This window comes from Podospora bellae-mahoneyi, chromosome 2, assembly GCF_035222275.1.
Source record: "Podospora bellae-mahoneyi strain CBS 112042 chromosome 2, whole genome shotgun sequence".
In the NCBI taxonomy this organism is placed as follows: Eukaryota; Fungi; Ascomycota; class Sordariomycetes; order Sordariales; family Podosporaceae; genus Podospora; species Podospora bellae-mahoneyi.
In genome coordinates, this window is record NC_085881.1 from 4013665 (window position 1) to 4033717 (window position 20053).

The 20053-nt window shown below is 53.2% G+C and overlaps 6 protein-coding genes across 6 annotated transcripts; 1 reads left to right on the top strand and 5 right to left on the bottom strand.

Annotated features, from left to right (window-relative positions):
* Positions 1 to 37: 37 nt before the first annotated feature.
* On the bottom strand, positions 38 to 1871 carry FCF1 (rRNA-processing protein fcf1). The gene is made up of 5 exons (XM_062876839.1): positions 1326 to 1871; positions 1134 to 1264; positions 791 to 1072; positions 686 to 731; positions 38 to 630 (listed from the first exon to the last, which is right to left on the bottom strand). Exons 1-5 carry the CDS (start codon positions 1330 to 1332, stop codon positions 518 to 520), a joined length of 579 nt encoding a protein of 192 aa, XP_062735476.1. The 5' UTR covers positions 1333 to 1871; the 3' UTR covers positions 38 to 517.
* Positions 1872 to 2376: 505 nt separating this feature from the next.
* Positions 2377 to 3534, top strand: QC761_211050 (uncharacterized protein; the record flags this gene model as incomplete). Its single annotated transcript, XM_062876840.1, has 1 exon — positions 2377 to 3534. One exon carries the CDS (start codon positions 2377 to 2379, stop codon positions 3532 to 3534), a length of 1158 nt encoding a protein of 385 aa, XP_062735477.1.
* Positions 3535 to 4547: 1013 nt separating this feature from the next.
* On the bottom strand, positions 4548 to 8978 carry YOR1 (ATP-binding cassette transporter yor1; the record flags this gene model as incomplete). Its single annotated transcript, XM_062876841.1, has 1 exon — positions 4548 to 8978. One exon carries the CDS (start codon positions 8976 to 8978, stop codon positions 4548 to 4550), a length of 4431 nt encoding a protein of 1476 aa, XP_062735478.1.
* A 1077-nt stretch (positions 8979 to 10055) lies between these two features.
* On the bottom strand, positions 10056 to 12213 carry QC761_211070 (uncharacterized protein; the record flags this gene model as incomplete). The annotated part of the gene is made up of 2 exons (XM_062876842.1): positions 10056 to 11836; positions 11892 to 12213. The coding sequence occupies 2 exons, from the start codon at positions 12211 to 12213 to the stop codon at positions 10338 to 10340; spliced, it is 1821 nt and encodes a 606-aa protein (XP_062735479.1). The 3' UTR covers positions 10056 to 10337.
* A 1872-nt stretch (positions 12214 to 14085) lies between these two features.
* QC761_211080 (uncharacterized protein) lies at positions 14086 to 15454 on the bottom strand (the record flags this gene model as incomplete). Its single annotated transcript, XM_062876843.1, has 5 exons — positions 14086 to 14096; positions 14154 to 14669; positions 14726 to 15075; positions 15164 to 15263; positions 15403 to 15454. 5 exons carry the CDS (start codon positions 15452 to 15454, stop codon positions 14086 to 14088), a joined length of 1029 nt encoding a protein of 342 aa, XP_062735480.1.
* Positions 15455 to 16611: 1157 nt separating this feature from the next.
* QC761_211090 (uncharacterized protein) lies at positions 16612 to 19678 on the bottom strand (the record flags this gene model as incomplete). The annotated part of the gene is made up of 3 exons (XM_062876844.1): positions 19093 to 19678; positions 16921 to 19030; positions 16612 to 16862 (listed from the first exon to the last, which is right to left on the bottom strand). The coding sequence occupies exons 1-3, from the start codon at positions 19261 to 19263 to the stop codon at positions 16612 to 16614; spliced, it is 2532 nt and encodes an 843-aa protein (XP_062735481.1). The 5' UTR covers positions 19264 to 19678.
* Between the last annotated feature and the right edge of the window lie 375 nt (positions 19679 to 20053).

Genomic DNA, 20053 nt, shown 5'->3' on the forward strand with positions numbered 1-20053 from the left:
CCTTTGTCGAGCGCCTACTGTGTGGTAGGATCGCATTTACAACCAACATGCATTGGACCTACCCAATCATCGAGCACTATGGCCGAGGGTTGGCAATGTTTGGAAGGGGACATATCAATCATATCGTGAGGGGAAAAAAAAACCATATGTATTTGGAAATTTGCCTCGCTTTCTTCAGCCCCATTCCGATAATTACCATGCTGCCCATATGCATTTCCCTTTTTCCTGGCCCCAAACTCCAATAAAACAGAAGATATCAAGTCGGAAGAGGTCTGGGTATCCCTTGTAGCCATCCACTGCCCTCCAGCCATGCCCTTGATTTTCACAATATCCCTCGGCTGCCTTGGTATTGCTGAGCAGCCTTGGCTTGTGCCATAAAAGCGCCACTAGGCCCAGCCGCTGGTTCAGAGGTATCGCTGTTGAACAGATAGCAGACACATATTCCTCAACCATGCGCCACGACTTGGCCGACGCCTTATCTCGTAGTATGTGATAGACCCATTTAGAATCCTCCCGCTCAGGTAGCCGGAGCACCAGGGAGTCTTTCGATGGCATATTTGCCCTTTTGGACGCCCAGAATGGGCACACCTGGGATCTTGCGGAGTCTTCGCTTGAGATCACGATCGTTGGCTGCTCTCTGTCAGTAAAGGCTCAACGAGAAAAAAAAAGGGGGGGGGTTACCTACTGGCAACGATGTAGATACGGTTCTTCTGGACGCGGTCGACGATGCACTAGGCAGAGTTAATTAAATCAAGACACCGAAGAGAAGACGAATATTGGGAATTCTTACATCATCTGCATAGGTTCCCTTGTGGTCGCAGGTGAGCCTCGTCCACCTCTCGTCACGAGCAATCATCAAGGCCATGCGGTACTTGGGGCCCAGCTTCTCGAGTTCCGCCATGACGCAGTCTGTGATGATGATGTTGACCGAGGCATACAGGGCGTCCATGGCAGATTCTAGAAGTGGCAGCTTCGCCTGGATGGATCTGCTCAGGAAATTGGTATCGACAATGATCTGGTATGGTGGAACAAGCGAGGTATTGAACTCGAAGAACATGGACGATGGTGCTTGCTGCGTGATGGTTAGTTTTGTCCTGTTCAGTTTGTGAAGATTATGAGAGGACAAGACATACAGGGACCTCGCGAACTAGTTCCTTCTCCTTCTTCTTGATTTCCAACTTCTTCTTCTCGGCCTCTGTTTTCCTCCTGTCATCGTTCTTGCCGATGACCCGCTTCATGCGGAACTCGCGAACTTTCTTTGCGACTGTTGTTATGTGGTTAGTGTCTGATGAGATGTGAAGGGTGAGTGGCGGACAGAAACTTACCACCCATATTGACGGTAAAGTCGCTGAATAATATTGGTATTATCTGTGAGATGTTTCAAACCACTCGGTGAGTCTGAACTATCGGGTTGTTCGTTTGATGGTGACGGCTTCGTTTCATGTAAGTGAATGAGTTTGCTGATCTTGAATTTTTTGAGAGGCCTGGCACGGACCAAGTTCGTCCCAGTCCCAATTGCAGCATGGTGGCGTGGCCCCGGCACGTTGCACAGCGGGCGCTGCGGCAATCCCAGACAGCTGGCAACCGACTGCCCACCTCAAGCCCAGGCTGTCTTTAATTAAGGTTTGGCGGCGTCCAGGAACAGGAGGAGCGTCCTGAAATCATCTTGGCCCTGAAATGCAAGAACTGCAGGGCGCTCGCGATGCAGTAGTTAGGTGCGTCTGCACTCAATATGCAGGTATCCGTCTGCTTTCCACCATGAGATGGTTTGTGAAGGACAGTATCTTTCTGACAAATATCATAGAAATAATAGCCTGATGGGCTGAGACGCCGCAGCGTTGAGATTTGCTGGATCAGCGTGCCTGCGTTTGCCAAGACCAAGAGTGGTCCGGGGGAGACGAACGGGGAACATGGGAGGGGGGCTGACGGTTTTTACGGGGGGCCACCAACACGAAGGAGGGTCTCCTTTTTCCCTATTGCTGGGCCTCCCTTTGTCTCTCCATCTCTCTGTGCTATTACCTAGCCCTCGCTCGTGTCGCTACACTACACTACATACATCAATTTACATTCTTGCCGTCGGCCGTTGACACGCGCGTCGCATCCCCTCGTTACCCATTTGTTTTGAGATAATTTTCCGCCGTGTGTCTCTCGGCCTGCCTGGAACTTGCTTCCGTCACCACTGAGACCTGGGCAACGCAGACTCAGCCCCGTCCCTCCACAACCACCCACTCGGAGTCGATCCCTTCGTTGGTGGCTGCAGGCCTTGTCCGACAACAAAGTCCTCTTCTCCAGGTTGAACCCCGCCAGATACTCATTGCGACCTTGAATACTCGAACAGTTACCGTTCACGAGGGCCTCGACGACACATTTGCCGTAATGCGGACATCATCACCACTATCGCTGAGGCGCGCGCTTCTGCTGACGTCCTTCTTCGCTGCCGGAGTCTACGCCCAACAAAACAACAACGACGACGAAGACGAAGCACAGACATCGCAAACACAAAACACACAGCCAACGCCCACAAACAACCGGCCATCGACCTCCTCCGCGAATGCGCAAACGAGCCAAACATCTTCTCCCACCAACGCTCCTCCCCCGCTGTCTTCCAGCACCCAATCCGAAGAAACACTCCCTTCCCTCCCTCAACCGACCGCCGACTTGACCCTCACCGATCTCCCGACCCTCTCCTCCCGTCCCGACCTCAGCATCCCAACTTACCCCCCTCCCGCCATCCCGCCCACCCACAATGCTCCCTTCATGAACCACTCGACCCTCCCAGATGGCACCGTATTTATCGCCGTCGGCGCCATCCTGGCCGCCTTTGGCCTTGCCGTCCTCCTCTGGCGCGGCATCCTCGTCTGCCTCCTCCACCGCAGCGTAGAACGCGCGGCCATGGCCCAGCACGCAGCAAACGACAAGTCGGCCGCCTCCTTCCCGGCTCCCCCGGCCCAATTCTACAAGTACCTCGAGCGGGAATCCAACGCCTCTCTTCCTGTTGCTGGCGCCAACTCGGGAACCAACAGCGGGATCGGCACCCGGCGCACCCACCGCGGTCCTACCCCCTCGGCCACCCCCTCGCAAACAAACCTGTTTTTTTCGCCTACGGCCGGCCACGGAGCGGCAATGGGTGGCGGCGGTGCCGGAGCGGGCTCCTCAAACCGCGACTCGAGGTTTTTACCCTCTGGGTTTTATGCCTCAGCATCACCCAACCCTGGTGGTGCGGGTGCGGTAGGTGGTGGTCATCAGCATGGAAACTCTATTAGTCTGTCTACCCTGCGACCGGCATCACGAGGAAGGGGGCAGATGATGGGGCCTAGTCCGCCCGAGTCCCCGTCTATCGATCCGAGAATGGGAGGGGGGTTTAGCTCGAGCTCGCTGAACTTGAACAGGCCGCCTAGCGCGGGGGCGAGGGCGCCGAGTGCGTATTTGGATGACTTGTTGGATGATCAGCCGGGGTTGTTTCCTCCTGCTGGGGGGCAGCCTGGGCAGCAGGGGAGTGGGTATAATGGGGGGCAGCAGAGGGGGAGGTTTTAGGTTCTTTTGTCGTAGGGTTTTTATTCTGGCTTTGGGGAGATGGAGGTGGTTTAAAATGTTTATTTCTGGAGTTCTTGTGTAGTAGTAGTATGGACTTTTTTTTACATTGTTTAGGGATGGCGGGGGGGTTGGTGGTTTACCTTTTTGGGGCGAGTGGCATAGCAGCCTTTTTTTTTTTTTTTTTTTTCTCCTCTCTTCTTCTTTCATGGAAATTGTAGGAGGATGGATTCCTGAGGAGGGTGTATTTTTTGTTTTTTGTTTATTACTATTGGAGCATCCAATTTATTGTTTTTCGCGATTTGGGTCAGAGAGAAGAGAACCTTTTTTTTCTTTCTTCTGTGTCTTTGCTGAGGTGTAGTGGTGTGCTGTGTTAGTGTTGTGGACGATGAAGTTGCCAGAATATTGGGGGGTTATGGTTGCGACCTTGGTTGAATTTTTTTTGTTGTATGTTGTTGTGTGGTGTTTTCATTCGTCCTGGAGTGAGCGGTGTTTATATCTTTTGTTCTTATGTGGGGGGAAAAAAGGGCTGTAAATATTCCCCTGATAGTTGAATCACAGGACCATACCAGACACACTTCATCCTTCCACTATCCCAACTTACACCAGGACCTGCTAGCCTCGTTTACCATCTCACACAATTTTTTTTAAAAGCCGGACGGATACTTGCAGTGACACTTGCAGTGACACTTGCACAAAAACCCGGACTCTTACATATGTACAGGACAAGTACCGGGCATACATGCAGCAGACAGGCAGATGGGGACATGGATCGGACGTAGTACACACAAACCGTCCTTTTCCACTCCCCGGACTTTGCCGAGCAGCTTCTCGGATCGTATTTCTGTTGTCGTGACACAAAGACTGGACATATTACTCCGGCTACAGCCACTCGTCAACATCCAAGCCACCCAGGTCTCCAAAACAAAAAACAAATATCGAAGCATCGCTGAATTTTTACACATTACTACTATCCACAATCGTATATTACCACCACATGTTTCCCTTTCCGCTGTTTACTGCTGCCCACTACCCAGTATATCCTCCCCCCTAATCCCGCTCCGCTCGCACATTCCCCTGAAAATCCCCCCTTCCACCTCCCACAACCCCCTCGGCGTCCCAATCTCCGCTATCCTCCCCTTGTCCATCACCACAATCCTGTCATACCCCATAATCGTCCTCAACCGGTGCGCTATACACAACAACGTCTTCCCCTTGAACCCCTTTGCCATCGTAGCCTGGATTTTGTCGTCTGTTTCCATGTCCACTGACGAGGTGGCCTCGTCGCAGACAATGATCTGCGAACCACGGACCAGTGCCCTAGCCAGAGCCATCAACTGGCGTTGCCCAAGACTAAAGTTGAGACCGTCTTCTTCGACCGTGCTGTCGAGGTGGATTTTGGAAGACGAGGAATTATTCTCCCCCCGGTTGGCGGATGCTTCAGGTGAGGAAGGGGAAGGGGAAGAGGAAGGGGAAGGGGTGTCAGACACCAAATCGGCTTGACGCAAGGCACCCCAGAGTTCAAGGTCCGAGTGCTCGCCAAAGGGGTCGAGGTTGGACCTGACTGTGCCCCGGAAGAGGGTCGGGTCTTGGGGGATGATTGCCAGCCGGGAGCGGAGGTCGTGGAGGCCAACGGTGGAAATGTCAACCCCGTCAATGGTTATTTTTCCAGACGAGATCTCGACAAGGCGGAAGAGGGTGGACATGATGGATGATTTGCCTGCCCCTGTCCGCCCGACGATACCGATGCGCTCGCCGCCTTTGATGTGCATTGATAAGCCCTGCAGGACAAGGGGGAGACCCTCGCGGTAGCGCATGTGAACATCGTCAAAGACGATCTCGCCGTGATGGGGCCATTCTTTGGGGAGTTCGATGGTCTTGAGGGGCGCTTCCTCGTCGAGCTCGGTACCGTAGTACAACAGGCGCTCGACCGCATTCATGCCGTTCTCGACTTCGGCGAGCTGGCGGACGGTGAATTGAATCATGCCTGCAATGCCGAGGATGTAGGACAGGACCAAACCGCCGATGGAAGGGGGCACGGAAAAGCGGGATGTGACGACCAAGATACCCGTTGTGAAGACGAGAAGGTTGCCGATTTGATCGAGCCGGATTGACAACCACCGCTGGTTGGAATAGGTCAAGAAGTAGGCCGAGTCCATGTCGTCAATGGCTTGACGCAAGTCGACAATGAACCTCTCCTTGAGACCGTAGGCGCGGATGCTGGCCACCCCGGAAAGACCTTCGCCAAACTTGGCAAAGACGTTGGACCGAAGGATAGACTCCAAACGCTTGACTTCTCTCGCCGAGGCTCGGTAGTAAGATGTAGCAAACAGGAAGAGAATAAACAACGGAACAAGGGCGATGACAAAGTAGTAAAAGAAGGCGATGATGAGACAAAACACCGAGATGATGGAGCCTATGCTGAAGAAGTACATGCGCATGGCATCAGTCAAGTTGTTGTCCATGACATCAACGTCTCTGCTGAATCGGTTCGTGATGCGGCCCAGGGGAGTAGTATCGAAGAAGGACATGGGCGCGCGCAGGACCCTGGTGATGGCGTTCTGGAGCATGACCTTGCTGGCTGTCGTTCCAAAGATGGATAGGGACACCATGAAGGCGAACATGAGCAGAGCCTGGACGGCACCCAGACCGGCATAGACACCAATGTATTGCCCTGTTGAGAGACTCCACTTGTCTGCTGTCCACCACGAGAGCCACAGACTGGTGACAATGTTGGCGCCCTGAGAGATGATCAGGAGGAAGAGAACGATATAGAGGTTGAAGATGGTGCCGGAAGCCTTGATGTAAGACGTGTACACCGACCATGGCACGCTGGCCACCGCTCGCTCTTCGGCTTGCATGAGCGCCTTGCCCTTCTTCTTTTTCTTCTGTCCACTGTCCCCGGGAACTGTTGCAGCAGCACCATCCTCCTTCTTCTCTTCAACGGCCGTGGTCTCCATCAACGTCCGGAAACCCTCCGAATTTTCCATGAGGTTTTTGAACGTGTCAACAGCCTGGATCTTGCCGGTCTCCATCCAGATGATTCTGTCGCAGCGGTTCAACACCCAGAGTTGATGTGTGGCCAAGATTCTGCACTTGTCCTTGAGAAGCCCACAGATGGCATTGTCGAAAATGTGTCTTCCAACATGAGCATCAACCGCGCTTAACGGATCGTCCATCAGAACGATGTCAGCGTTGAAGTAGATGGCGCGAGCAATGTTCAACCGTTGCTTTTGCCCGCCCGAGATTGTGATGCCTCTCTCGCCAATCTCAGTCAAGTCGTTGTTAGGCAGCATATCCAAATCCGGCTGCAGAGCACAAGCCTTGATGACATCGGAATACCACCCCTTGTCCATTTCCTTGCCGAACAGAATGTTCTCCTTGACCGTGGTATTTTGAATCCAAGCATACTGGGGGCAGAAAGCTCTGGACGCTCCCAAGACGACCTCACCGCTCGTCTTACGCATGTCGCCAGCCAACGCAGCAAGCAGAGATGTTTTGCCACTGCCAACAGTACCAATAACAGCGACGAGCTCATTCCGGCCAACTTCGAAGTTGAGATCTTGAAGTTTGAAGGGCTCCCGCTCTTCCACTAGAGTGCTCGCATCCTCGCTAGCATCTCCAGGCGTGGGCTTGGACTTGCTCTTGATGTTTGTCCCGACAGTCCCCTCGCTATCCTGGGTAGGTGTCCTTTCCCATGTGAAAGAAGCATCATGCATCTCAACCGCGTTCTCGATCTCCGGGTCAAACTTGGCCTCCTCTTCCCGCTCCTCGGCCAGCATAAACTCCTGAATACGAGAAATCGACGACCAAGCATCCGTCACCTGGCCAATAACCATGGGCAACAGATTTAGTGGCATTCTCAGACCGTTGAACAGAGCCAACGACGAGAAGATTTCAGCAGGCGCCAGGTTGTGGTTGGTAAGCGAGTAGGTGATAAAGGCCAGCATGGAAGCAAAAATGGGCAGTGAAATGCTGATAGCCATGATGGCATTGCGAATCGAGAGAAGGACTTGAATGGCCGAGATCTCGCGGTTTCGAAAATCTCCCAGTCTCTGCAAAAACGAGCCCTCCCAGCCGAAGAATTTGACGAATCGAACCGACTGGAGGATTTCCTGCGTCAGACTGACTCTCTGGTCGGTAATCTTGTTGATGTCCTTTCTCCGCCTGAACAGGCTCCTGATGGCCCTGGTGAGGATGGGCATACCAACAACCAGCAAGGCAAAACCAGCCAGGGCGCTGTAGGTGATGTTGACGAGAAGCAACGCAAGCGTGATAAGACATGACAAGGGAGCAGTCCAGATCATGTGGAACAAGCCACAGGCCTGATCAACCCTGTACGTGTCGACGCTCATGATGTTGATGATCCTGCCATTTCCCCAACCTTCCCCATTAGCCCCAGCATCCTGTCCCCCCTTTCCACCCCTCTTATCCTTCCCCCCCTGCTTCTTCGCCGCCACCGCAGCAGGAATATCCGGCAACCCAACCCCGCCCGCCTTCGCCCTCCCACTGACCACCATGCTCTTCTCATAGATCAGACTAATCAAGCTCGCCCTGGCCATCCCCCCGATAACCATGCCCCGGTAGATAAAATGGTTGATACAAAAACTCGACAACACCTGCATCCCCGTTACCCCAACAACCAACCCTATCCCCGCCGCCAAATTTGGCTCCGGAAACTCCGGTACCCTATCCGCAAGCCAGGCGTCCTGCGCAAACTGGATGAGGTACCTCAGCGTGAACGGCGCCATGACCTGAAGGATAGTCGCCAACAGCTGGCACATACCGCCCAGCCAAAACTCCCAGGCGAACGTCTCGTGCATAGCCCACAACAGAGGGTATTTATCCCCTCTTTTGACCCTCTTCTCAAACGACTCCTTCATCCGCTCGGTGAGCGGTTCGACAGACCGGTCAGGGTTGACTTTGTAGATGTCTGTCGGCTGAAGAGGGCGTTTATAACCCGTGGTCATGAGGGGACCCATCCAGTGGAAGACGAGCTTGCTGAAGAAACCGGCCTTGTGTTCGGGAGAAACTACCCTCTCCTCTGGGATGGGCGGGATCTTGCCCCAGCGGAGGGGGTTAGGTTGCTTGTACCATGGCTTCTGAACTGGTAAAGGGGGGTTGGTGAGAGCGGCCGAGTTCACGCTTGTGGCGTAGGATTTGGTGCGGTTGAGCTCGTTTCGTTCCTTGTTGTTCTCGTGGTCGTCATCGCTGCCGTTGCCCGTACCGCCGGCGATGGTACCAACGGCTTCGATGCTATCATCGTCATCATCACTACGTCTGAGCTGACGGGCGGCGGTTTGTTTTTCCTCCTTGATTTTTTCTGACGACTCCAAGCTTGACCGTGAGTAGATCCGAGCAAGAGGGTCTGGTGGTGGAATGGTGTGTTCTTCTTCGACTTTTGGTGGAGGTGGTGACCTGGAGGGTGAAGGTGGTGAGCTTGCCATGGTTATGGCTGCCGTTGGCGGGCTCAGAAACGGGACGACTCAACGGCCGTGAGTAGTGGGATGGACCCTGAAGAAAGTCACCGGTGCGAGCCGAAAAAGGTGACCTGTTAAAACTATTATAGGATAGTGACGGCGGTGTCAAGAAGCACGCCACTGCACTAGCAGGATGCTAGCGTTTCGACAGTTGGGGGGTTACTGTGGAAATCCAACAGTCGTCGCGACCGAAATAGGTAGCTTGAGGGTTTGTTTGTTTGGAGAGGTCGAAAATATGACGATGACACTTGGAAGCTCGGGGAAGGGGGAGGGGGGTGTATCCACTCAATTATTGAACACGCCCAGGGCATTCATTCAAAAATAAATACGAGAGGGTGAGCAAAAAATGTCCAGGCAGTAGAAATTGTAGGAGCAATAGGTAGAATAGAGAAATAGGTTGCCAAAACTGGCAAGAGGTTCGACCTCGTTGTTGTCGGAGAGTTACGAGTGCAAAGGGTAGGTAGTGTAGAAAATTGATTAGAAAGCAAAAACAGGGGCTTAAAGTTCCCTGCTCTTGGCCTTCCCCCAGCGTCTTTTCCCTCTTTTTTTTTTTTTTACTTTTTTTTATGTCCGTTCCATGTCCCGATTCCCGATTCTTTACGATGGAGGACAACGACCAAACCAGAGTTGGATCGAGCTAGCGAAGAGCGGCAAGTCGCATATGACATGATGACCTGCGAAGACAGTCGGCACACGGCAAGTCCCAAGCACCGACTTCCCCATTTGCCATGCTTTGCCGCGCATTAGTCTCCTTTTACTATCCCCTACGATTTTGTAATCGGAGATATCGGTGGCTTTTTCCATCCCCCTTGTTCTTGTGTCCACCGCCTATTCTTTTCCGCCTTTTCCATCACGTCAGCAGACAAAGGAGAACACGCGTTATGACCACCGGGCATTGGGAAAGCTCTTATCTGAATAAATTGGCCATGTCAGTTTTATGGAAGGGCTTCAGTTGCACAGCAGGCTATATAAGTCACTACACATGGGGCCGCCGGCATGCGGGCCTCGATAATGCAAGCGGCTTAGGTTGGAGTGATTGGACGAGTCGAGGACGAGCTGTTTCCGGGTGGGTAGCATCGGTACCGTGACGGCACCGGCAGTCGATGACTTATCCCCGGACATTGAGCACTATCAGATGGAAAATAGGACAGAGCTGCCAGCAATGTCTAGAGTATACAGTTCCCTGTGTCACCTTTCCCGTTAGAGACCAAGACTGCGATGTCATGTCACTCATACAGTACAATTTGTTCTAGAAGACTTGGCATTTCTTCTAGTCCAAGACAACCCCAACGTCACACAACCAAAGACATGAAAGACTCAGATGTGTCAAAAAGATAGAAAAGGCAACTGCCAATCCTCCCTCAGCCTCTTCTTCTCTCTCCTCTCCACTCTCTCCTGTGCCCTCCTCTTTCTTCTCGAAGCCCCCCTATCCTCCATAAACCTTCCATACCTCCACTCCAACCACTTTCTCAAGAAGATTTCAAAATCTGTCTTGGTCAGCCTCCCCTCCCACGTCAAGCCCTGCAATCTACACCCCACCCCCGTCCCCCTAAACTCCCTCACCAACCGTGTCGGCACCTTCCCATACCTCCCCCACCAAGTATGAGCCGTCTCAACCTGCGTCCCAAACTCCCCAAAAACAACCTTATCCCTGAACAGCTTCGACACCCCCTTCCTCTGCCCCTTTAGCTTCCACTCCTTCTTCTTCATACTCCCATACTCTTTCCCATTCAACTTATCCCACTTTACATTCTTCATCCCCTCCCACTCTTGTTTCCACTGCTCCCTCTCCTTCCTATCCTTACCCACTGTTCCCAACCCCAACCCCTCCCTCCACGCCCTCACCACCGCCTCAGTCTCTTTCTGTCCAAAAACCCCCATCTGCATCAACTCCTTAACAGCTTTATAAAACCCCTTGTTATCATTAAACACCTCCCCCAACCCCAACCTCCTCCTATTCTTCTCTCTCTCCAGATCAGGAATCACATTCCCATTCTCGTCATACCTCACCGCAGGCAACTCACTCTCCCTAACCGCCTTTCGCATCCCCTCCTCCGCCCACACCTTCTTCTTCCTCGCCCCATCATCCCAACCCGGCCCACCACCACCACCACCACCACCACCACCATCAAAACTAGCATCCGATTCATCGCTCGTATCCATCTCCATCACATCAGCAGGCGGGTCCAACCCGTCCGGCTCCGTCGCCGCCCGCCGCGCAGAATGCGCCACATACCCCGTCCAATACAGATCTGACTCCGCAGTGGGAGCAGCCCCCGTTGATCTCCCCCCCCCAACAGCAGCAACAACACCACCGGTTCGGGTGAATGCATTAACCCCCCCTCCGACACCAACACCAGGAAGAGCAGCAGCAGCAATATCACCCCCAGGACCAAGGTTAGACCCAGCAACACTAACCACATTCTTCTTCCTCGCCCCCCCAAGAGTAACAGGCGTCACCAGCCCCCCCGCGCCACCACGACCAGGTGTGCTTTGCCTTGGTGTGTTTCCCCCAGGTGTTCTCCCAGGCGGGGTTTTGGGCGGCTCGGGAGTCTTCCTCCCCGGTGGTGGTGGTGGTTGCGGTGGTGGTGTCTTGGGACCGGTAACACTCCCAACAACACTAGGCGTGGGCGTCTTCCTCCCCCCCGAAGCAGCACTAGGCGTCTTCCCCCTCCCGCCGCCACTGTTGTCAGGACTAACGTCTGTGTTCGGGCTCGAAACAACAACCGGCTGGGCAGGGCTCTCAACCTCCTCTTCTGATCCCGAGTAGGAAGGAGAAGACGAAAGAGGTTCGTATACCGCCTCCGACTCCTCATCGCTGACTGCTACATCGTCAATCTCACTGTCATCAACGACAAACTCGGGGGGTGGGAAGCCGACCTGTAGCGGTTTGCTGCTGCTGCTGCTGCTGACCAGCTGTACCAGTGTTTTGAGTAGCGCTCGCCGCCGCAGCAACGGCAGCTTGAGCCCTCGTCTGAGCCCTGGTTGCCCTTCTGGCCGGCTTCGCCATCACCGAGTCGTCGTCGTCGCTGCTGATAAAGTCCCTGTACCCATACCCGACATTGCCCGCCTCCCGCTCCAGTTCCTCGTCGTATCCCCCCTCGACATAATACTCTTCGTTGCAGCACTCATCATCCTTTTGGTCACATTGTTGTTGGTTCTGCTGTTGCAGAGCCTGGCGCATCCATTGGAGAAAAGACATGGTGACAAGTAGTAGTAATAGTAGCAAGGTGATTGATAGACCAGGACAGACAGAAGCCTCGAACAGTTTAACTGAGAGAAAAAGTAGGCAGATAGTAAGCAAGTAGCAATTTTATTGGTTTTCTAATAATTCTTTTCGAGGTACTATACCCTGAACGCAGACGGCCGGACAAAAAGCCATTGGTGGTCCGAGCGGCCATGCTCCAAAACTGCTTATTTCACATCACCCCTTTGTTCAACAACCAAAGCTCCAGCTCACAAGTGCGCTGATTTTAAAGTGCCCAAAGCTTAACGCCGGAATGGACAATGACAACAGGAGCACCATGTTGACCTTGTGCTCTTCCAACCAATCCTCAAAACGAAAAAAGAAAAAGAGATAAAAAGAAAAAAAGAAAAAAAGAAAAAAAAGACAAAGAAGAAGAGAATAAACAAATGTATGTGGACTTTGGATTTGCGTCCACTGTTGACTTTTGAAGCTGAGAGAAAAATGCACAATGCCCCTACCAGTAAACCACTTGGTTGTTGTTGACCCCATCCCATCCCCGCCGAAAACAGACAGCCTTCCCTCTTCAATGTCCGGAACCAAAGGTAAGCGCATGGAGGATTAACCAGCCAACTTCAGCCACAGTCCCCTCCACTCATCCATGATGTAGTCGTGCCCTTCCATTGTCTTTTCTCCCATGCTACCATGTCTCAGACACAGAAACAATGCATGCATGTCTCGCCAACTACCGCCATCAACCCTCGTCGGCCTCACCGCTGACCAGTTGGTCGAATGCTTCCTCCATGCTCGCCAAAGTGTACCGGGTACTGGAATGCAGATAGCGAGGACATTGTGACAGGCAACCGTCGGCGGACCGCAGAGCGTGGCGTTTGCCTGTGTAACAAACCCAACAGACATGTCTCGGGCCTATGCATAAACTCCGCCCACACGGGCTTCGTACCTGGAAAGACATAAACTAGTTAGCTCCGTCAGCTTGAGACACGATAGGTTACCTGCTCTGCCCTTTTGGCGACGGAATCAAGTCAGCAGTATGGAGGTATTGCCAAAAACGAGGGATCCACGGGGACGAACAAAGACGCTTTGGGTTGCCACTTGACTTGAAAGTTTTTTTTTCTGTTTTTTTTATAAAAAAAAACAGAAAAAAAAACCAACACGTTTGCACCACTGGGGCCATGGCGATACTTAATGCACGTGTGTCAAGGGCGTATTATGCTGTGTGGGTGTGAAGGTGTCAGGGATAGGAAGATGGTGATGGTAATCGCAAGGACGCATTTACATGTCGGAAAAAAAGGCTGTTAGTTTGTGGTGTGTCACGGATCAAGGCTGGCTGGCTGGCTGAAGTTGATGTGTTTCGTATCATGTCGACTACGTAATGAAATCCCCCGGTCTGAAAACTGCCGCCGTGCTTTTATGCCGCTGCTGCAAAAGTCGTCACGAAATTGAGATGCCGATGAGCCGTAGCAAAGAGGCGGAAAAAAAGTGATAGTACAAGCGAGGCTGTCATCCAAGTGGAAACTCGATAGAATGACGGCGAATGGGTAGGCCCACCCCAAAACAAGTGTCGACCAGTGCTGCCGCAAACCGGAGAGTGCCAGTCCCAACCCCTCAACCCTCGGAACTGTCGAAAGTCGCAACCCAGAGAAAGGCTAAGAAGTAAAAAGATCTAGAACCCCAGAGGCTGCCAAGACGATGTGCCGAATAAACAGAGGCCGTTTAACCCTCCAAGATTGCCGAAACTCCTGCTGTCCGAATCGCGTTTTAGGATATCCGATTTTTCCCCAGTGCCAGACGCGAAAAAAACAAGAAAAAGGAAAGAAATCCCGTGCTGTGAAGACGTCAAATGCCAGAGAGAAAAGGGATGCCCGATACTTAGCGAGCGCCTAGAGAGGACGAGTCAGTAACTAGTTGTCGAGGGGAGGGCGATCAAGGTCCATTACCGTAGGGGTCACGGCTGTCGCCGCGGGGAGCAGCGTCGCCATAGCCGGCAGCGGCAGGAGGAGCGGCGTCACGAGGACGGGAGTCGCGCTCACTCGGACGATCGTAGCCACGGTCAGCGCGGTCACCACGGTCGTAGCTGGGACCACCCCGACGGTCATCACCGCCACCACGTCCGCCGCCATAGCCACGATCATCACGGCCGGCGTAGCGGTCAATGCCACCACGGCCACCATAGTTGTCGTCACGCTCACGGCGGTCATACCCGCGGTCATCACGGTAATCACGGCCGTAGCCACGGTCATCGCGATAGTCACGGCCACCGCCGCCGCCGCCACCATAGCCGCGGTCGTATCCACGATCAGGGGCCCCACGGTCGTAAGCGCGGTCATCCCCACGATAACCACGGTGAGAGCCGCCACGGTACGAGTCGTCTCCACCACGGTAACCACCGCCGCCATAACCGCCGCCATAGCCACCACCACGACGACGGTCATCAAAACGACCACGGCCATCTTCTGGTCTAGTTAGCCTTGACCCTTATACACGATGATGGAAGGAACTAGATACTCACCGCGCTTGGGAGGACCGAAATACTTGCCCGGGGTGGGAGTGCGAGGACGGGCGCGACGAGCCTTCTCAATAGAAAGAGTGCGACCCTCAATCACCTCACCACGAAGGCCATCAATCGCAGCCTCAGCCATTTCGGAAGTAACCATCTTGACGAAGCCAAAGCCACGGGACTCGCCAGTGTGGGGATCCTTCATGATCTGGCACTTCTCGACCTCGCCATACTTCTCGAACAGACGGGTAACCTCGGCCTCCTCGAGACGAGGATGGATGCCGGTGACGAAGAGGTTGGAGCCAGGATTGACGGCACCATCTTCACCCTTCTGGGAGTTGTTATCACTCTTAACCGGGGCGCTGTTGGACGATGAAATCAATTAGCGGGTTGGCTCCAGACGATGATGAGAAGCTCATGTTTTGTCTAAATAAATCGAGACAAACATACCGGTCGTTACCGTTGGGCGACATAGAGCGGCGACGCGACTCGTGGCCATCGTCGCGGCGAGGAGAAGCACTGCGGTCTCGTTCGTAGCGAGGAGCCTCGTCTGTGTTAAGAGAGGGAAAAACGTCAGCGATGATGCTCCTCTCGATCCGAGTCGGAGATGATGGAGTGGAAAAGAAGCCAGGGTCGACGCGCGCCACACGAGACGCGATCGACATCGATTGATATCAGCAGCGACTTACCATCAAAACGGTCGCCATTGGCGTTCTCGTAGTCCATCGACGTGGTCGCCATCTTTGTGCTAGTTTGTGTAGTGGATGTGAATATGGTTGTGTTCTTGCGAAGGGAAAATAAGAGAAGGTCGCTGCAAGATTTTTGGTGGAGTTTGGTGCACTCTCGGCGACGGAGAGATTTTGGCTTTGGAGGGGGGGTGGGAAGAGAAAAGAGAGCGAGGGAAGATTTGGTTCGGCCCAGAGCTCGCAGAAGGGAAGGATGACGGGACAGGAAGAGCTCTGAAAAAAATGGAAATTATCAATGCGCAGCCTGGCTGCCTGGGGTGCAAAACTGCCAAGACCTGGAGTCGCCGCAAAGGGGGGATTTCGTATTCTCTACGCCTTGTTAGGCCTTGTGGAAGTGAATTGCTCTTCGTTATCGATAGCAGAGTTTTTCCGCAAACAAAAGAGGGGAAGGATTTTTAGGACAGATAAAGGTCCAGAGCGAATCAGCAAGAACGAAGGGGGTCATGCGTGCCAATTAAGACATCCTGAGTGAATAGAAGAGGCGACAATGGCCGGTTGCAAACAAACGAACGGTTCAATGTTTGCCTCTCACCCTCTTCTAGTTGTTACGGTCTAATTGCATATCTAACCTGGGCAAGTGAACATGAACTAAGCTAAGAATGGCCTAATCAGGGCGAGCTTGTCTTGAATTAACTTCTCCACTCGACCCTAGATCTCGGATCTTATCAATCTCGAAAGCAAAGGGCCACAGTCACCTCACCCGACAAGAACAACACCGTGAATAGCAAGTGTCATGACTCGTGCTTTCCTGAGACTTGCATAAGGATGCTGAGGCCTCCTCGTGATGGATGGTGGTCATGGAGGAGGGATGTCGGAGTAACAACAGCAGCCAACAGAGTGGGTGGCAAATTAAAGAGTTGTCCTCTCCATGATTGGACAACCCAAAGCAAACTCAAGCGCCTCTTTCCCACTCTTCTCTCCAACTTGTATCACCACTCACGGAGCTCCATGCATCGTGAGGCTGCGTGTTATCATGCAAGCTCGAACAGCTGCAGCTTAAAACAACAGCGGCACGTGCGCGGATGCCGCAACACGCACCTTGATCGCAAATTTTGTACCCGAAATGAATGTTGCATACAGCTGCTTGAAGCTATACTATCATGGCCCTTTTCAGTCTTCGTATGCCCTCACATAGACACTGAACCCAGGTCCTCAAAGGTCCTCCCAGCCCTCATCATCATACTGCTCACCAGTAGAAAGATCCCTCATCAGCACCAACTCAACATCAACCTCTCCAGGCTCCCTCTTATCCAAAAACTTCAATGCCTCCACAGCCTTGCCTCCGCATGCCCTCTCCAGTGCCAAGAAGGCAAAGTGCCCCCCAACCACCGGTCTCGCCATGAACCAAATCCCCGGGAACCCTCCATTGCCCTCTGTATCATACAAGTCCGTAAAAGGACGATCTAACACCAAGTTAGCAAATACACCATCACATGCAGTGGAAAGAGGAGAAGAACCTACCAGTCTCAGTCTCATTCACCCACCTGGCCACACTCGTCAGAATCTCCGTCCTCGTCTTCCGTCCCGTCACCGCCGCCGCAAAAAACTCCCAGTCACTCTTCGTATACAAGTGCCTCGAATCCAACGGCAGCCCATACTTTTGCAGAACCGCATGATACCAATCGCTCTGCATCTGGTAGACCTTGTCAGGGATAAAGACGTTCCCATCTTTTTTAGACCCGTAAGCCTGTTGCCCAAGTGGTATCTGACTTTCCATCCTCGGCTGCTTCCCACTCTTTCTCCCTCCTGTCACCGAAGATTTGTTCTTGTCCGAAACATGGAAACACAACAGCGAGTCCGCATACAGGTTGTAAATAGTCGTCCAGGATCCATACCAAGTGTACGCCAGCTTGGCATGGGTCCCATCTCTCGAGATGCCATACTCCTGCCACTTCTCAATATACTCCCCCGCCGTCTCCCGATAAAACTTTGCATCCTCCTTTTCGCCCACAATATCCGCAATCTCGCTCATGGCTTTAATCCCAATAATCCCCTTCAGCGCCAAGTTCGTCTGGTTCGCCAACCACCCCGCAAAGTCATCCGTGCAAAGCTGATTATGCGGAATAAGCGACTCCCTGACCAAGTAACCCGTCCACTGCTTCCAAAGCTTGTAAGACCGCGACAACCACTTCTCCGCCGCCTTGGGCGTAGAGCCAAGCTTAGCCTCCCCTCTGGGTAAATCAATCCCATACTCATCCACACTCTCCCACCATCTCTTCGCCCCCGGAGCCGTCCTCATCCCCTCCGCCCCCTTTGGCCTCACAAACGCAGGATCAGTATCATATCTCAGCGCATTCGCCAACGCCAACCCCATAATCAACATATTCCCACACTCCTCCACAGGCATATACTCATCCCTCCCATCCGGATGCCCCGTCGCGTTCGGAAAATGCGCCCCCAGATCATGCATCGAATAGTCGTTCGGATACTGCCCGCTCAGCTGGTGCTCCAGCAGCGGCTCCAGCAGATACGCCAACCACCTCGGGTTGGTATACAGGAAGAACGGAAAGGCCGGGAAGATCACATCCACCGTCTGGAAATTCCCATTGCTCGAAATCTCCTTCAAAAACAAAATCGGGTCCTCGGGCGTCCCCGAAAACTGCGTCGCCCCCAGCACCTGCCTCGCGCTCAGCGCAGCAATATCCTGATACTCCCTCGACCCAGACTCATACGCATCCCGTGCCAACGCATTCGAATACTCCCCCGCCAGTTTTGCTGCAGTCTCAAAGTCACCAAAATGCCAACCCACTAATTCATCCGCATCGGTAAAAAAACTCTGCCAAAGCGGCCTCATCATCGTCAACCCCCTAGCACTGGCAAACTGCACAACCGGATCCTGCACCAGCGCCCACGTAAACCTCACGCTCTCCTCCCTTTTCTCACACTTTTCCTTCCCCTTCCCCCCATCAGCCAACTTGAACCCCTTTGAAAAAGCAAAAACCGGCTCATCCTCCATCACCCTCCTGAACTCCCCATCCACCTCATCCCTCAGCTCCCCCCTCTCCGCAAACAATCCTCTCAGCAAAGCACTAGTCCCACTCTGATACCTCACCCCGTTCTCCCCTCCCGGGGCAGAAAAGTGCAAAGTCCCCCACTCGGCCCGATCCCCAAACTCGGTCAGCAGCTCCTCCCTCTCCCTCCTCACCTTCCAAGTTTTTATTTCTGTCTTTGTCCCATTTTTTGTCCCCTTTTCTTCCCTGGGAGGAGATTCAAACATCTCCCACCGCAAAGTATTATCCCTGTTCCCCGTCACCCACTCCCCATTCACATCCGTGTACAAATCCAAATCGTCGCACCCCGCAACAAAAACAGTCATGTACCCCGCCGGAATGGCCTGTCTCATCGTCGAGGAGGGTGTGATAGGTGACAGGAACGAGAGCGTAACTAGTACCGAGGATTCTCCACCCGCCGCGGGGATGGAATAGCTCAGGTTGGTGGTGGAAGCATCAAACGTTACGCCGAGATACTCTGGATACGCAATCTTGTGACGTTTTGTCGACAAAGAGTCTTGCGGCCGGCCGAGGAGGGGGTAGACCTTCCCCGAGGCGGAGGCCATGACCGAGAAGCCGACCTACACACCCGTTGGTTTAGTAGCTTGTGAGGGGGTTGGGAAAAGGGGGGGGGAAGACGTACGTGAGCACCAGTCCAAAACATTGGCCAGTTCTCCCATGGTGCATCACGGGCGTGGTATAACCATGTACTCAGGTACGGGTTCCGGACGATAAGTGGGACGGTGTTGGGCGTGAGTGTTGACGCGCTTGCCAGACCACCGGCGGCCAGCAGGAAGAGGTCGAACAACCGCATTTTGTCTGCCCCCTGCTGATGGCGGAAATGTTGGTCGGGTACGGCTACCGAAGGGGGGAAAGGTGGGGGTTTAAAAATGACAAAAAAAAGAAAGTTGATACAAAATCACGGAGGAGGAGGATAGGGGTAGTCTTCAATGGCGGAAACCAGACGGGTGCCGCCAATATGATACCACCGGGCGGCGGCCCAAACCAACTGAAATAAAGCCCTGCCTTTGCCCGAGCCCTCGGGAGAAACAGAGCAGAAGTAACGACTCGAGCTACCACCAGGAATCAAAATACAAAACCGCAAGGTCACACAGCAAAATGATAGCAGCCATACACAGACAGAGTAGAACGCATTGCAAGAATAAAACAAAACCCCAAAAGCAAAACAGGGCAGCGAATCCTTAAATCCAAGCTCCCAACGCCTGTAGGATGACGCCTGTTTCGAGATGCCCCTCTTCAGATGAACAGGGAGGGGGGAGCCGGTCGTCCAATTAAGCAACCGGTCATGAGGCTTCCACAGGGATGTTGCCCCATTACCCCGCAAACTCCGGGACCCATGACGGGGCAAGCTCCCGCTGTTGCATGAAGCTGTTGTGTGTCATTTGCGGGGTCCGTTGCAACTCTCGGGTCCACGATGAGATCAGACAATGATTGTGCTATTGACAGTGGGCTATCTGTATCTGATTTCAGCAGAGGCAGCTCTTCCCAGCAATGTATAAGGTAAGTCTCAGCTGGCGTATTCTCCCAAGTATGATGATAAAAACACCCACAACGCATCCCTCCCAATATTTCCTGATAACATG

Coding starts and splice junctions, on each gene's coding strand:
- FCF1 (XM_062876839.1), bottom strand. Junction 1,073..1,133: donor AACTAGTTCGCGAGGTCCCT/GTATGTCTTGTC, acceptor ACCATCACGCAG/CAAGCACCATCGTCCATGTT. Junction 631..685: donor CCGTATCTACATCGTTGCCA/GTAGGTAACCCC, acceptor GACAGAGAGCAG/CCAACGATCGTGATCTCAAG.